General features: G+C 31.8%; 2 protein-coding genes and 1 long non-coding RNA gene across 3 annotated transcripts in view; 1 reads left to right on the forward strand and 2 right to left on the reverse strand.

Moving 5' to 3' along the window:
• LOC123653730 (tetraspanin-6-like) overlaps positions 1-17,697 on the forward strand; it is an 89,640-nt gene that overhangs the window by 70,174 nt on the left and 1,769 nt on the right. Inside the window, exons 5-6 of the mRNA XM_045589716.1 lie at positions 8,685-8,747; positions 17,384-17,611. Coding sequence (XP_045445672.1) covers positions 8,685-8,747; positions 17,384-17,611 — 291 coding nt within the window. The remainder of the gene's footprint in view (positions 1-8,684; positions 8,748-17,383; positions 17,612-17,697) is intronic.
• Positions 1,691-2,559, reverse strand: LOC123653733. Its single transcript, XM_045589720.1, has 2 exons — positions 2,379-2,559; positions 1,691-1,993 (listed from the first exon to the last, which is right to left on the reverse strand). The coding sequence occupies exons 1-2, from the start codon at positions 2,557-2,559 to the stop codon at positions 1,812-1,814; spliced, it is 363 nt and encodes a 120-aa protein (XP_045445676.1). The 3' UTR covers positions 1,691-1,811.
• On the reverse strand, positions 10,160-12,286 carry LOC123653735. Its single transcript, XR_006743152.1, has 2 exons — positions 12,189-12,286; positions 10,160-10,369 (listed from the first exon to the last, which is right to left on the reverse strand). It is a non-coding gene; the product is annotated as an uncharacterized LOC123653735 (long non-coding RNA).

Raw genomic sequence — 17,697 nt, forward strand, 5'->3', positions numbered from 1 at the left:
TGATAAAAAGCCTTCAATGACAAATGATCACTACAGAAAGTACCAAAAGGTCACCAACGTGCTTAGAGGTCATTATTATTTTAATCAAAAGTTTTTTTTTTCAAATAACCAAATCGATTAAAACATATGACTAATTGCTTTAATACTCGAAATATTCAGTAGTTAAAAATATTTTAATATAGGTATGTTATGACTATAGAATAATTATTAAAGTTAAAACTTATTTATATGTTAATGAAGCGAATAGACAATCAGTTATCACTTATCACTAAATAAATCTTTTACAAAAAGTTGAAACACCTGTGGAATAATTTTAGACATTATAACACGAAAAAACTTTGCTATCATATTCTAACAGGAGGTGCATTGCGTTCCTCTAATGTCTTAAATTAAAGAGACATCCCATGTAAAAGCCTTAAGATCGTATTACGGATCCCTATTTATTATGAATAAAATCAAAAGAAACCAGAAAATAAACGTAGGATACGCTCGCGTTGTTCCAATGAAAAACTAGTACCTATTTTTAATTTCTACAGTTGCCCGAAAGAGATCGCTGTTTTATCGATAAAGTCACCATCTGAAAAGTTTTTTTTTAATGGTTTTGTTATGATTGGAATAAAAAGCTTGTCGCCCTGCCGAGTAAATATCGTGCCTAATCATGGTTCTAAATGACAATATTTGGATTTTAGCATTAATCGATAATCTAAACATACAAAATTAGACAAGCTTATATTTCGAACATTAAGTTTTTTACAATATTTATAGCACATTATACAGCTTGCCTTACATTATAATTTAATTTTTATAACCATCATATTGTAACAATGGATTAGACAAAAAAAATGGAATCTTAATGCTTCAATTTTTTAAGCCGTAACATAACCGAAGTAGATTTTTTGAGCAAAATAAGTTGATTTTTTGTTCTGAGGATTAATAAATACTAATTAAAATGACAATAATAAATATACTGTTAAAAATATTTTAATTGGCTAAAACAAAAAGTATAATAACAAGTACAACTAATTGTACCTCATTAAAGATAGTCATGAACTTTGTACAATGAATGGTACAAAAACTTCTATAGGTACAAAAATACGTACACAAACAACATCAACAAAAAGCTAAAACTAAAAACTTTTGTTTTGCTACAGCGAAGACTACTTCTTTAACTCAATAAAATAAACGGAAAGGATATGTTGACTAATAGTTTTTTTTTTTTTTATCTCCAAAATCATTCGTCAAACCCGCAATCAATATAATTCATATTTATTCATACATTTTCTGATTAAAATGAACGATAAATAACATAAGTATTTATATCATTTATATGCAATCCAGTGGCGTAGCGAAGGAGGGATATTTAGTCCTGGGCGCTACTCACAAAGGGGCCCCAAATGGTCCGCAAAGCAAAAAATTGCTTGACATGTTACAATATGAATTTAACTCGCTACGTCACTGATGCAATCATAAGTATTATTAACAGTCACATTATCACATAGCCTTGTCTTTGAGCCTAGAAGAAAGAAAATTTTGCTCAAGCTTTCTTTTTAAATATTACTTAAAAGCAGTAGGTATCTCAACTTTTTTTTAAATTGTATCCTCTATAATACGAGTAGTTGTTTTACGAAAAGTTTGTGTCGAATTCAGATCACGGCTTGGGACACAACAACAATAAAATTACAAAACAACATAGGGCGATAGTTACATATATTTTATTTTACTCGGTTGGCTAAGTCCTTTACAAGTTTAAGCAAAGTTCTTAAAAAAAACACTTCACAAAAATATTATTCATATACGAATTCACATAAAAGTTAACCGGGTTCCGGTGTGTGAGGCGCTGGTTTAGAAGCAGTTGTTAAAGGAGGAGCAGGTTCACCCTGCAACTGTGAGAGAGCACAGCGAACTGCTGACAGCATCTCGGGAGTAGATTTTCTTCCCCGAGGTGCATGAGGACGGTGTTGTCTTGACACACGGTCTGCTGTTACTGTCCCTTCTAAAAGAAATTAAAATATTTAATAAGCATATTTAAATCCTGTTCAATTTTATTTGCCTCACTTCCGTTTTTTTCTGTAATTTGAAATATAAGGCCATATATTTAATGTAACAAAATAAAACTAATTTAAACAACATGAGCCAAAATTTTACATAGCAACCCTCACTACTCGTATAAAATCTGAGTGTCAACGTTATGAACCAACCAATCTTTCATGGCTTCTATATTCTCACGTGAGGGTGACAAATACACTTAGAACTGATTTGTGAGTACAAAAAGTACTGAATTAAAACTTAATATCTACTTAAAACTAACGATTAGCAACCCCACAAAAACAATATGTAGTTTAATATAGGTCTGTTTCTAGAAAAAAATGACCACTTACGATTAACTCTCGGCCTGTCCCTCTCCGTCCTGTCTTCGAACTTTTCGCAGCAGCTACAAAAGAAGCACGGGATACCTGGTACACCACAACACAGAGCTCCCCACAACCACTTATTCAGAATTGTACCAACTCGCGACCACGCTGTGGGTCTATCATCATCATAGACGAAGTCGCGATTCATACTACTTTGTAACTACATTTTAATTACTGGTTAGGGTTTTTTCTCTTTATTTATTTTTTATGGCGTACACTTTTTCCTTTATTTTGATTACGTTTGACAAATGTGTCAAACAGTTGGTTATGACTTTAAGACATAACGAGCCTTAGACATAATCCTAGAAATTTTTTGTCATTTAATTTATACTTTTTAATACGACAACGTGACTCGTGAGACTCACAATGTGCACAAACTATGAAGTATTATATTTTAACAAACATTAAGTACTTTTATTGGTATAAGAGACTTATGCACAAACCCACACTAATACATCTTCGTCTTACATACACACACCTACACGAACACACATTCACATCTTCATGTCATGCACTCACCTCTAACTGCAGTGAATAAGACGGAACATAGCCGTTTACTTTTTTTTATTTTTTGTAACTTTTTTAATTATACTGTCTAGTTATGCATTTTATAATGATTAATTTTTTTATATCAGTGTGATCCTGATTGGAACGAAGTTCTTCACGGCAGGTTTGACATTTGGGTGGGCGACTGAACTGACAAAAATGTGATACTAAAACCGTAAGAAAAATATATAACGGCAGTGACGTAATATCAGTCACACGACTGTATAAATATGACGTTTGTAAAACTAAAATATTACTAGTAAACTTTTTTTAAAATTATTTATAATTTTATACTGTCGACAAAAATGAATAAAGACACATGTTTTTTATTTCACTTAATAGTTTGAATTATTATTATTATTTTATTTGATTTATTTTATTTTACGGTATTTGTTATTTTCTAAAATACTAAATTTCCTAAATACTTTTATGTACTTAATTAAAAACCAATCAACAAAATTAAAAAAAAATCAAGAACTAGAAAATATATGTATATAAAATTCAACATTTTTTTAAAATTGTGTTGCTTCTATACTATCCGAAGGAACTTCGTTCCTACCTGGTGTCCCATGACACCACATTTTTTTTTGGCCATATTTATACATTATATTATAACATACTATTGTATCATAACGCTGTTGGATTGTCTAATAAGAAAAATAAAAGAAAAATATTGAAATAAAAATAACAAACCGACCTGGCGAAATTCGTACCACCTTATTTTTTATTTTGAATATAATAATTATAAATTTATTATTTCATAATAAAATATAGCCTATCTTTCAAGTTGGATCAAACTGCACACTGTGTGCAAATTTGATTAAAATCGGTTAAGTAGTTTAGGAGTCCATCGCGGACAAACAACGTGACGCGTAATTTATATTATGTATATACAGGATTACAGGAAAAGTCGTGCTAGATCCGTTAAGGGCATGAAGTACCCATCATTTCTGACTTATTTCACTATGAAACACCCTACCCTAAACTTAACCCTTTTCGAGATATTCGACTTTTAATTTTTTTATTGAAAATTGCCGATTTTTAGGCTACTAAATTTAATTTTGTTTATTTTGTGTGTCTTATTATTATTATTATTGCATTTTTACATCTCTAATAAGATGCTTTACGACGTCAATCATTAAAATAGTGCATAAGTTAATTGAAAAGGCCGTAGTAGACAAGTGAAAGTTAAGAAATTAAAAAATATATTATAAAGTTTATTTTTCTCTAAGGGATATCTAAGAAAAATATTATGGCAATTGTTAGGCAGATGTGTTTTAAAATATCTACGTTTCATCAGCTATCTAACGAGGTATAACAATCTAGGGTTTTATTTAAATGTACTGAAAAAAACTTAGTTTCATAGGCGACAGTGGAGAAGAAAATTAATACTTAGCCCTAAATAGTAAAATAAAACAATAGGTAAGCATGAAATGTCATTTATTAAATCAGGTTTTCACACAACTTTTTCTTACTCTACAGTTCATGTTCAACATGGCCGCCTCTGTTTCTAATACATTGTCGCATCCTTCTACGGAGACCAGTCTTCACTACTCGAGTGGTCAATGTTGTCCTCATTTTATTTGCTGCATCCACAATCCTTTCCCTTAATTCTTCCACAGACGAAACTGGATTTGGCTCGCTGTAGACAAGACTTTTCATGCGCCCCCAGACATGAAAATCCATGGGGGTTAGGTCGGGACTTCTTGCTGGCCATGGCAACGGCCCGCCTCGTCCTATCCATTTGTTCGGATAATTTGTGTCCAGCCAGTCTCTAACACTTGTCCTGAAATGGGTCGACAACACCTTTGCAATGCCTCTGGTGTTGCAGGCCTCGGTAATCGCTTACCATCAGGTGAGCCGTACGCTTGTTTGCCGACCTAGTTGTTTAAAAAAACCCTGGTGTTGCAGACGCGCATAAGCGCTTACTACTTACACGCTACTAATTATATTATCAAACTTAGGTGAAACCTCGGGTATTCTCTACTAAACTAACACATTCACACTACGGATCAAAAGTTCAAAAACATATTTTTGATGTAATTAAGTGTGTTATCTAATCTGAAGCTAATATAACATGAATCAACTTTTTGTTATAACCAATTAGTATTAGTCACAACTATGGATAAACGTTTTTATTTGTTTTATTAGTATCAATGAATGGTAAAAAACTGAAGGTTGTTATGCTAATATTATTTAATGGGCTCATCATCAGATAATGAACAGATACGAGAATGGTTATGTTAGTAAGCTACATTCTAAGAATTCTTAATTAAATAAACATGAATAACTAACATATATAATCTTTATTTAATAATAATACATAACAATACTTATGATGAATCTTTGTTCAATTTCTTTTAAATGCTCGAAGTCTGAGCCTAAAAATAAATCTCACATTTCTAGCTACGTAAGGCTGACATCATAGGAACTATATCTCATTCCCTTTATTAGGGGAAATTACTATTATCAGACTGTTGCAATAGTATTTACTAGAAAGTGTTTAATTATTATTTAGTAGTTATAACATATTATTTATAATAACAGATTAGAAATATAATAGAATGAATGTAGTACTAAAGTTTCAGACATTTGCACGAATTACCAGCCAACTTCCATTTCGACAATGGCGTAACTAAACGTTTAATATGTCACGCTCCTCAATCACGAGGCCATGACTGCTCACGAAGACCTAATGACAAACCATCTTCATATATTTATTAAAAACGAAAAAAAAACTTTTACCACCTCTACTTCACGAACAATCATTGACAGTCAGCCATTTGTAAAGCTAACACGCCTTGTGAGGTCTGTTCTATTTTCAAAAAAAGCGCGCGCAAAAATACGTAATTTTTTTTTTTCGACATGCATCTACGATTATATATTATTTTCGGCCAGTTGTTGTGGCTCGTAGCGGTGCTAAATGGAAAAAGTTTTCATGGGGAACCCGGTTATGGTAGAAACTTGTTGGTAAAATCTTTACCAGCTGTGGAAGATTACCAGAGTAATATATACGAAGTATTTATGGAACCCTATTATTATGTGAGTAACTTTAAGAATCACTTTTTTTTATTTTTCGAGAAGACAACATATTTTTTCACATTTAACTTTTTAAAATAAAGACATTTTACTTATTAGTACTAGGTTCCATTCCTGGTTGTTATCGTAATTATGTTGGCTATAGGTGGTGGTTATTTCAAAAGCTTATGTAAGTGCACAATAATAGGTATCTTGTTAGTCCTTACAACCTATAGTCGATTAAAAGACAAATTTTGACGAAATATTTTGAGGGATTAAATAAAATAAACACAATTATTTTATACTTTGTCGCAGCGCAGGTTGTTACGCTAGGGGTCACAGGTTCGATCCCCGCACTTGACAAACATTTATATAGGCCATACAGATGTTTGTCGTGGTCTGGGCGTTTTATTTATTTATTTATTAGATTGTTTGGCGTCAATTGTGTGTGTTTCTGGATTCCCGAAACAGGAGATGCTACTGGGGACCCGTTCATATACTTTAAAAAAAATCTTTTATTTCTATAAAGGCCAAGAGTATGAAAGTACTTATATTCGTTGTAACACTTCGATTGTAATGAGAAATAACCCTTAAAGACTTAGGCTATCACGGATTCAAATTCGCTACCCTCTGGTTTCACTTCTACATACGTACTCGTAGCAATGCTCATAGCATAATTATAACTGTTTTGTATGAGTATATATTTTTTGTTATGAGTGAAATAAAGCTTCTAAAGCAGGGCTATCCAAAGTAAGTAAGCATTATTTTTAATCTAGGTACCTATAATGCAAAAGTGTTCGGAAAAATTTATAAAATCTAAAGTCCGTCTGATTGTGTTATTTTAGTTATTTTTCAAGAGAATTTTTAAAAATACAATATTTCATTTTGGGCTTAAGCTTATTAAGGCGCTGAGTAGACGAGGCTTAGCTACTATCAATCAACAAAACCCTGTTCATGACGTTTTCCAAATATAAAAAATTCAATGCAACTTCTTCGCCAAATAATTGTAGAAATTTGTCGGTTGCGTCAATTAAAGCTACTGAACAAGCCTTACCAATTTATGTTGGCCCTGGTTCGTATCTGATTCTGACATCCTTGCTTTAATGTAACGCTGATTGTGTACTAAAATTCTAAGTCAGTTTTTGCTTTGCTTCGAGTTCATTACACTTGTGTCTTCAGCTATATCCGTCTATTTTACTCATCATTAGCCTTCTTTGTTTTATTTAGATACATAGCTTCGATCGATTAGAGTAATAAAACTCTAAGAGGTATTTAAGAAAAATCGAATTATAAATAACCCTTCCTTGGCAGTCGGGTAATTAAGTAGGAGCAATAGAGACCGTATAAATTATTTTGAGGTTTTTTTTTAATATTTGTGAAACAGATACATACATATATATAGATATTACATAGTAACAAAGTCGCTTCCCGCTGTCTGTATGCTTAGATCTTTAGGACTGCACAACGGATTGTGATGCGGTTTTCTTTAGTAAATAGAGTGATTCTAGAGGAAGGTTTATATGTATAATACCATGCATAATATAGTAGAGGAACACTAATAGTTTTTGCAACCGTGCGAAACCGAGGCGGGACGCTGTGCATAATAAAATACATTAACTAAAACAAATAGTACAAAATCCAGCAAATTTTCCACCAATTACATTACGTTTTGTTTATTGTAACCGTCTACTACACACGTAATAAAATTTTAATTAGCCGACTTCTGCACATGTTACATATTCAAGAAAATAAATTATTGTAAAGAGTTTTTGTCCAAAGAGATCATTTGTCTTTATTTTGAGAATTTTTGTTCGTCAGATCTCGGTTTGTTTAATGGTATTACACAGAATCACGTGTTAATGCAGTTTTTCAGTAGTATTCCTGCAAGTTCAGCTTAAATAGCAGTATAGATTTCATCTTGAAGTACCGTCTAGAAGTGGAATTATTACTGGCTAGAATTAATTGTATGGAAATCATAAAGAAGTCGCTCGAAGTGTGAAAAGGCGCGGAGCACAGCCAGTCAACATGGTGAAATAATATGAATAGTAGATTTAAATATATAGAGCGTCCTAAAGATACAACTTCTATTAATATCTAACGCAAAATGTTAAAAAAGTATATTTTAGAAAATATTAATAATAATAATACGCATACATAGCAATGAAAGAAAATATTTAATAATATATTCATTAGGTACACAAGGCGGCTTTATCGCTAAAAAGAAGAAACATTGTAATAAATTTAGCACAATCGCTTAATTTTTTAATTCCTTCTTTTTTTTATTTCTTAGTAGTAGTTTAGTAACCTTTAGTAACCTTTTCCTGGCCACAAAGAAAATAAAAAAAGTTTTCTTTTATAATAAGGGTTTTCTTCTATAAGGATAAAATAAGATAAAGTAATACAAATTATTGATACGAGTAGGTAATTACCGTAGGATTATTAATGAGGCTGTTAAATAATTTAGATAAAGACCTATATGCATGTACATTATAACTTATATAAGTTTTCTAATTCTTATACAGATATAATTAAAAAAAAAAGCCTTTTAAAACCTGTATAGTCAGGGCATTAAAGGCTTCACTCCCTAAGACACAAATAAATTGATATATCATCATTACAGCCTATACAGTCCACTCTGGACATAAATTGATATATAATTATTTTTAAAACAAATTATATATTGAGCTTATGGCGTAATTATCTTTCCAGGAACTCGGCTCAACGTATCCGCTTGGAGGTGAACGCTCAGACAAACAAATCGATATCCCAACTGTAAGTATATTGGATATGACAAAACGTTTATTAAAAAATAATTGTAATAGTCCTTAAACTAGGTCGGTTAAACAAAAGTACGGCTCACCTGTCAGTAAGAGATTACCGTATTATTACCGCTTATAGATGCAACACCCGATGCATCGCAGCGTGTTGCGACCCTACTGCAAAATTAACCCCAAGCGCTCTGATCACCTTACTCACTGTTATTTAGCTGTGATCTTCTGTAAGGTCGAGGTACTTCCCCAGTCGAGCTGCTCCAAATTTTGAGCAGGATATTTCCTGCTGTGCCCTACTTGTCGTTTGAAGATATTTGACACTAAAGATACTATTGTACCCATTAATTTTTAATGTAATAATAAGCTTAAAGTTTTCGGTTCATCTATGAATATTTTTTTTACAAACGTTTAAGATATTGTTTCGATTAAGAAAATCTCTAAAGTCTGGCGCTATACCTTATAAGAAAGATACAAGTTATTATTTACATAAAATAATTACAAATATAGCCAAATATTAAAAACTTGAGCACTTTTTAACCAACTTCAAAAAAAGGAGGAGGTTATTCAAGTCGACCGTATATATATATATATATATATATATATATATATATATATATATATTATTTTATTTTTATGTATGTTCGGGGATAACTCCATCGTTTATGAAACGATTTTGATAATTCTTTTTTTGTTGTAAAGGAGATATCCCTAGTTTAGTACCATGATAAGGAAACCAGGATCCGATGATAGGATCCCAGAGAAATCGGGGGAACTCTCGAGAATCCGCATAACTTTTTACTCGGTGTACCGATTTTGATGATTTTTAATTTAATCGAAAGCTGATGTTTATCATCTGGTCATATTTAAATTTCATCGAGATCTGATTACAACTTTTGGAGTAATCTTTGATAATGCGTATTTACTTGACTATTTTTTCATCTACCTACGTTGTATTAATTATAAATATTACAAACAGACAATCCAATTTTATTTATTTTTATATAGATTACTATATAATTACATTTACATACAATGAAAAATAGTAGTAATATCCTTGTGGGTCGGTAGGCAAAAAAAATTAATTGTTAAGTTCCTATATCAGTCTCCTATAAATAAAAATATTTTGATAATTAAGATAAATACCTTGAAAATTGTTTAAAATTAAATAAACAAAAAACTAATACCGAAAAAAAAAATAGCGTGATCCAATCACGCAGATTTACTCATTTTAATACCAAACGATACAATTTATCTACGGAAATAATTAAAGTTTTATGGCCAGTTTCAATACTCTATCTATCTCTAAATTTGCTTACTAGAGATAGAATTTTGACGTTAACTCCATATAAATTGTGTCAAAAATCTATCGCTAGTAAGCAAATTTAGAGATAGATAGAGTATTGAAACTGGCCATTAGTGGATAATTTATTCATTACAGTAATTACAATTGTTAATACTCATTTTTAACACATCTTCATCTCTATCAACTAAAGAACATCCAGCGTTAAGCGTAATAATATGTGTTGATCTTATTTTCTTTTCCTTCTGCATAGTTGGTATTTCAGCACCTTTGTTTCTCAACGATTGATATACCCAATTATGAGCCTCGTCTAGCTTTGTCCTCTATTAAAAAAAACATACAATTAAATATTTTTTCAATACAGTATGTGATTACAAGTCACACCTTTGAAAGTCTTCAGGTATTTCAAGTCAGCGAATATAACACGATATTAAGAATCGGATTTAGTAGTTCTTTTTGAAATTTGAGATAAATGTGTGTATATTGTTTTCTACGTTTTACGCGAATTTCACTCATAACGGCTTATCAAGTTTTTTTAGATACCCGACGTTTCTGATACTTTATAGTAACTATGGTCACGGGAGGAATGTATGTATCCCTCGTTTCAACCTATCGCAGTCCACTGCTGGACATAAGCCTCCCCAAGTTCTAGCCAAACATCCCAGTCGTCCACAAGCATCATGAAACTGCCAACGTCGATTTCGTGCAAATATGTTCATTAGTAGAAAATTTCGTTAGCAATTTTTGGATCCAATGATCTCTGGATGAAGGCTCACATAAAGTGATAAATATTATTTAGACATGATCTTCGTAGTAGTTCATCTAGCTGTCAATGTAATTAAACATTGAAGTCTATGTCTTCCACAGTTATGTTACTTTTCTGCCGTAACGATTAAATTATTGAAGCACTAAGAACGCTACTAACTTGAAAGTGGCAACACTTTTTTCAAAATAATCAAAATCAAAAATTTCTTTATTCAAGTAGACTTTAAAAGCACACTTGGATTGTCATTATACAAAATATACGTTTTTTTTTTTTTCGTGAATGACAAAATATACCTTTAGTGAAATTAAGTACACGTTTTTCATTTATTTTTTCCATACCGAAATAAGATTGTTCTTATAGTCTGATCCTGAACATTGATTGAAATCAGACCTTTTCGTAAAATCTTGGCTTACGGTGTTTGTGATCGCACTCCTCCAAAATTTATGAAATTTTTTGTGTTAATTTAGAAGTATGAGAATAAGTCTTAAAGTACCTTACATACCTCTAGGCTAGGCTATGAGGGTATGTCTGTTCCAATTTTTTTTTCTATTTAATCTTTAGGCGTTCGACATTTGAGAATTAGCAAAACAAGATAGCGTCTGCGTCTGGGTTAGCTAATAAGTTTATATTTTTTTAAGCCGTTCTATTGTTTAACTTATGTTCATATACTACACAAAAATAATTTACCTCAAAATACGTATTTTTTTATATCTATTGGAACTCATTACAGGGTCATAAAATACAACAGCAAAAAAATAAAAAAAAATAAACAAAAGGAAGTTCTTTAATAATCTAATCGGTTATTTGCAATATTCAAAAATAAAGTTTCGGTACAGCGTAAAATTAATTAATTATGTAATTACTCTTTTAAATAGGTTAATAAATTACGAAAATTAATATTTTTGTAAATATTAATTACTAGCTTTCAGTCCGCAGTTTCGCCCGCGTGGACTACATAGTTTGACTGTCCCGTTTTCTCCTTTTACAATATACTAAGGCTATACCAGTCAGTGATATCGTAGCATTCTCCTTATGAAAGAAATTTCAAAATCTGTCCAGAAGATTTTCAGTTTATCCATTAGCAAACATCAAAATGATATTTTTATTGTTTATAATATACTAGCGATCCACCCCGGCTTCGCACTGGTGCAAAAACTATCAGTGTTCCTCTACTATATTATGCATGTATTGTACATATAAACCTTCATCTGGGATCGCTGTATTTACTAAATAAAACCGCATCAAAATCCTTTACGTAGTTTTAAAGATCTCAGCATACAGACAGCCGGAAGCGACTTTGTTTTATACTATGTAGGTAATGATTAACATAATCAATTACCATATTTACCAGTCTTAAGTATTTACAAAAACTATACAAGATATTAAAGAAACGTGACGATAATACTTCCTCATAATTAATTTCACACACCTATCCATTACAAATCTTCGAAGCGTTAAAACTTCCTTGAAACGAGAAGTAACTGAATTTAAAATTAAACTATGTTCTGTTAGCGACGTTACCCACACGGCATTAGTCATAGTTATTGTATCTCTCTTAATATTAAATCTAAATAAATAAATAAAAATGTATGTACGCTTATAACTTCTTATTAATATTTAGTTTAGACTAGCCGACCCGGCGAACTTCGTACCGCTCTATTATTATTATTTTTTTTTTTTTTTAATATAATAATTATATATATCGAACAAGAGAACACAGTTCCACTACTACCTTGGAACTAAAAAAGTCTACCGATGGCGGGATAACCATCCAACTGCTGGCTTTGAAATACACAGGCCGAAGATGGACAGCAGCGTCTTCGGTGCGACAAAGCCAGCCATGCAGTCACCAACCCGCCTGCCCAGCGTAGTGACTATGGGCAAAACACATGAGTTCACGCCATTTTTGGTGTGAACTTGTGGAGGCCTATGTCCAGTAGTGGACTGCGAAAGGCTGATGTGATGATGATATATCGAAATAAAATATAGCCTATCTTCCTTCAAGTTGGATCAAACTGCATACGGTGTGCAAATTTGATTAAATCGGTTAAGTAATTTACGAGTCCATCGCGGACAAACAACGTGACGCATAATTTATATATTATATACTTATGTATAAGATTTTAAATAAAACTATTCTTAGCAGCTACGTAGGTAATATTACTGTTAGAATATTTCTCTTTATTTTTAAAATTTAAGTATTAACCGTATCTGTATGAGTAAATTCTTTTTAGTATTTTTTTTTTTTTTGGTAGAGTGATTCGCGGGAATGTTCCTTGAAAATGTCGGCAATTTGAATTAAAATAGTTTGTTTTTATTAAAAATAGTAACCATGACCGCGTGTACTCGTTACGGTTAACATTTATTAGGTAATGGTACGTATATAAATATATTACATAGATATCCGATCAAAATTAAAATCAAAACTAAAAGTTACTTTTCAGTCAAGACACTCCGCAGTTACTGTTTTAAGAAATATGCTTTATTCTACAATTAGTAAAATCCTGCATGAAATACAGCGCCACTAAATTCACACATCTTTAATATTGGTATAAACTTCAACCGAATAATATGATTTAGCTATTAAATTATTTTAAATACAATTTTTAATTCATTTTATGACCAATTTAAAATCGTTTTGGGATTTTGCCCCATGAGAATACGATAACCTGTAAAGGAGGCGTTTACTTTGCGCAGATCTTGGAGTTGCAAGTTTGTCATTTCTTCTCGTCTTTATAATGCGATTATTACTGTATATATTCAATCTTTGACATTCTTGTCGCTTCAGCCTGTAATACCCCACTACTGGGCATAGGTCTCTTTCCCCATGTAGGAGAAGGATCAGAGCTTAATCCACTACACTGCTCCAATGCTGGTTGGCGGTTATATTCCCTACTATGAGTAACGATCGCTATCAGGTGTACATGATAACAACCAGGACCGACGACTTAACGTGCTCTCCGAGGCACGGTGGGGAGACCCACAAGGACTGCACAAACACCCAGACCACGGCAAACATCTGTATGGCCAATACAATCCATATCGAACCCGCAACCGCCAGCGCAACAGATATACAATCCATGGCTATGACCGTTGCGCCAACGCGGCGTCATCATTAATCACTATACTAATAGTATTTTGTGACATCATCTCCCAAGACTCATATATGATATGCTTAAGAAATACCACGCCAGTATCAGTAGTAAAGCGATCTCAAGTGAAACCATATTGATCAATGCGAAAGACGTAATTAACCCCATGGAAAAAAATCTCATAAATTTCCTCCTAAGCTCCCGGGGGAATTGGGGGTAAGGTTGGCAACGCACTTGCGATGCTTCTGGTGTTGCAGACGTCTATAAGCTACGGTAATCGCTTACCATCAGGTCAGCCGTGCGCTTGTTTGCCGACCTAATTGTATAGTATAATAAAAATAAAAGACTCATAAAAATACAGACAATTGCAGACCAAGTTCTCATAGATCTCGTTCATCATAGAATTCGGTGTGACAGCTAGTCAAAAATATGTCCATATTTTTCGATGTTTCTGAAATGTTTTGTTAAGGAAGCCTTAGGACCACATATGGAACTTATTTCCGTAACGTAGAAAACTTAAGTCAATCAGTAAAACAATTCGTCTTTCCTTAGAAAGGTATTTAACAGTAAATTAGTAGCCAAGGGCTGTAAAGCATTAATTGCGAGGTCGCCTATAGTTCGAGGGTGCAATTGATGCTTACACCCGAGTTAACTATTCTGCTTTACATCTCGATTAAGTAAAGGTAAGTAGAAAAAAAAACGGGATTACAAGAATAAAATATTTTAATCAAGTAAAGAACTTTTTTTTTCAAGATCGATATTGAGCTTCGCCGTTCGATATTTAAAATTGATGACTATTATACTCACACGAAGACAAGGCTGAATAGCAATGCGACCTCTTTGGTCATTGGGCTGAATGCATGATGTCTATTGCCAGTATGATGGCTAGATGTACGCGAACTTTTTGAAAGAAAGAAGTGTTTTTTTTTAATTACTTACCGCCCTAGGGCTTTTCTAGCTACATTATTACCCTAGAGCGCTAATTAGTCACCTATAAGCCCCATTTGGAGGTAATAAGAACCTAATTACCGAACATGAGAGATGTAAATATATCTTAATATATTTAGACAATTAATTTTTCAAATTATCAAAATATGTTATGATAAAATTTTGTATCACTGACGTTTAAAGATCTGTGCTATACACGTTGCTTAAAATATTTATCAGGAGCTTTTAATTTATATTAAATTATAATACAGAATTAGTCAACCAATTTTTTTCCTAAACCTTTAAATGTATTTAATAATAATGAAAGTTATTTTAAATTTAATTTACAATCAAAACATTCTACTTATTTTAGTAATTAAAATTTTAATAATTTTAATTAATTCGTCTACAACTTTAAATACCTATATTTAATAACGAAAGTAAAATTATGATTTAAAATCAAAACACGACATTATTTTAATGATAGCTTCTTATTTTTATAATAATCATGAATTCGTAAGTTATCATTAAACCTTTATCACATTATTGCCATTAATTTTATACCATTAAACTGTTTGTTCAATGCCACAAGGCGTACAATCTGTTAACGTGTAGATTACCATCGCGTGCGATTAATAATCTTTCCTGAGATTTAATAACGTGTCAAGGTTTCGTATGATACATGTTAAAACGTGATGGTTGTCTTGATATCAGTAATTAATTAATTATATTTAACAATTATCTTCAAACCCCTTAATGCTTAGTTGTAAAATTACTGTTAACTTCCGTGATTGAAGACGCGCCTAGAGTTTACACCTTAAAAACGATTACTGTGATATTTAAAAATTAAATGTTCTATTATATGAATTAAATTAGAAAAAATATTCAAATATTCTATTAAATGAAATCAGTACAGTAAATGATGATATATTATAATAAAACATTTTTTTTTTCGTATTTTATCGCGGTTTATTAGGTTTTTTACACCCCCGACGTTTCGAATACTTTACATCACCCATGATCACGGGAAGACTTTTATTAAAATTTAATTTAAAAAAAATACTATACTAATTCCGTGTTTCGGATGAAAGCGCTAAAAGCGTTATTCTCGTCACCGTCAAGATGTCTTAATCCGTAGGTCGTCGAGTTTAAAAATAAATAAAAATACAAACTTACGCGAAGTAGACAAATAATTCTGATACTAAGTCGATGTACCTAATCTGTTAACATATTGATTGCCTTCATACTGGAATTCACTAATAAGCATGCGTGCCTATATTATGAGATATCGAACAATTAAAATTATAGATCCTACGCTTATAATAAAACCGTAACGGTATTCGCATTTTTTTCTTAAATTTTATTTATTTATTGGAACGAAGTTCCTTACGGCAGGCTTGACATTTGGCTGGGCCGTACAACCGTAAGAAAATATATAACGGAAGTGACGTACTATCAGTCACACGACTTTAAAATATGACGTTTGTAAAACTAAAATATTATTAGTAAACTATTTTTTAAATTATTAATGTAATTTTATACTGTCGACAAAAATAAATAGACATGTTATTTTTTATTTCACAATAGTTTGAATTATTATTACTATTTTTATTTTGTTTGATCTATTTTATTTTACGGTACTAGTTACTTTCTAAAATACTAAATTTCCTAAATACTTTTATGTACTTAATTAAAAACCAATCAACAAAATAAAAAAAAAATCAAATTGTGTTGCTTCTATACTATCCGAAGGAACTTCGTTCCTACCTGGTGTCCCATGACACATTTATATTTATAAAAATGTGTATTTGTGCAATTCACACACGGCAGAAGTAAACCTTCTGTTAAAATTAAAAAACTGTTCTGTTGAAACTTTTGTTATCGGAAGTTGTGGTTTGTTTGAAACAGTGATATAAGAATTCTATATCATTCTCTCTTATACATCCATTCGTTTCTTCCATTATCTTGATACATTTTCGTTTCATCGAATTTCAAATACACAAAGGTTCTAATTAAGTTTCACTTCAAAAAGTTATAAAAGAAACAAACTGTTTATTTATCGATCATCCATCCGTTCAAATTTAAATTAGATAGAACAAACGTGCAAATAAAAAAAAATAAAAAGCAACAAAGCAAACATTTAGATAAAACCGAAAGAAACTTATTTTCATATTAAAGTAATTAATACCCTTGGAAAGTTTAAACAACTAACAATTTACTTGATATTTGAAAAGAAAGTAATATAACGTAAGTAGGTAAATAGATAAAATAGCCAAGTAAATACGTAAATACGTATTATTAGATACCTATAACTCGAAAAGTAGGTACTTGTCAGATATCAACTAAATTTAAATGGAATCACACTACAGGCATAATCTTTTGATTAAAAAAAGTCATCAAAATCGATCCCACCCAGTCAAAAGTTCTGAGGTTCTGTTCTCAGACACATAAAAAATACGGTCGTATTGATAACCTCCTCCTTTTTTGGAAGTCTGTTAAAAATTATTATAATAATAGTAAAGATATAATCAGAGATCCACAATTGATTACAGGTTCCTCACCCTGCGCCAGGTTTAAAAGCAGTGGCACAGTTACAAGCTGACGAGGAGTCAGGAGTTACAGGCGAGCTGATATTCACACAGATCATTCCGCACGGCCCGGTGACCATCGAAGGCAACGTCACAGGCCTGACGCCAGGTCTTCACGGACTCCATGTCCACCAGACCGGTGCTATCAAGGACAATTGCAAGGAAATCGGACCGCATTTCGTAGCTTACTATGTAAGTAACTTAAGCTACCCATTTGTCTAACGTAACGGTTGTAAAACAGTAAAATTATGAAATTTTTATTGAAGTAAAACTAGTAC

This window comes from Melitaea cinxia, chromosome 5 (genome assembly GCF_905220565.1).
Source record: "Melitaea cinxia chromosome 5, ilMelCinx1.1, whole genome shotgun sequence".
In the NCBI taxonomy this organism is placed as follows: Eukaryota; Metazoa; Arthropoda; class Insecta; order Lepidoptera; family Nymphalidae; genus Melitaea; species Melitaea cinxia.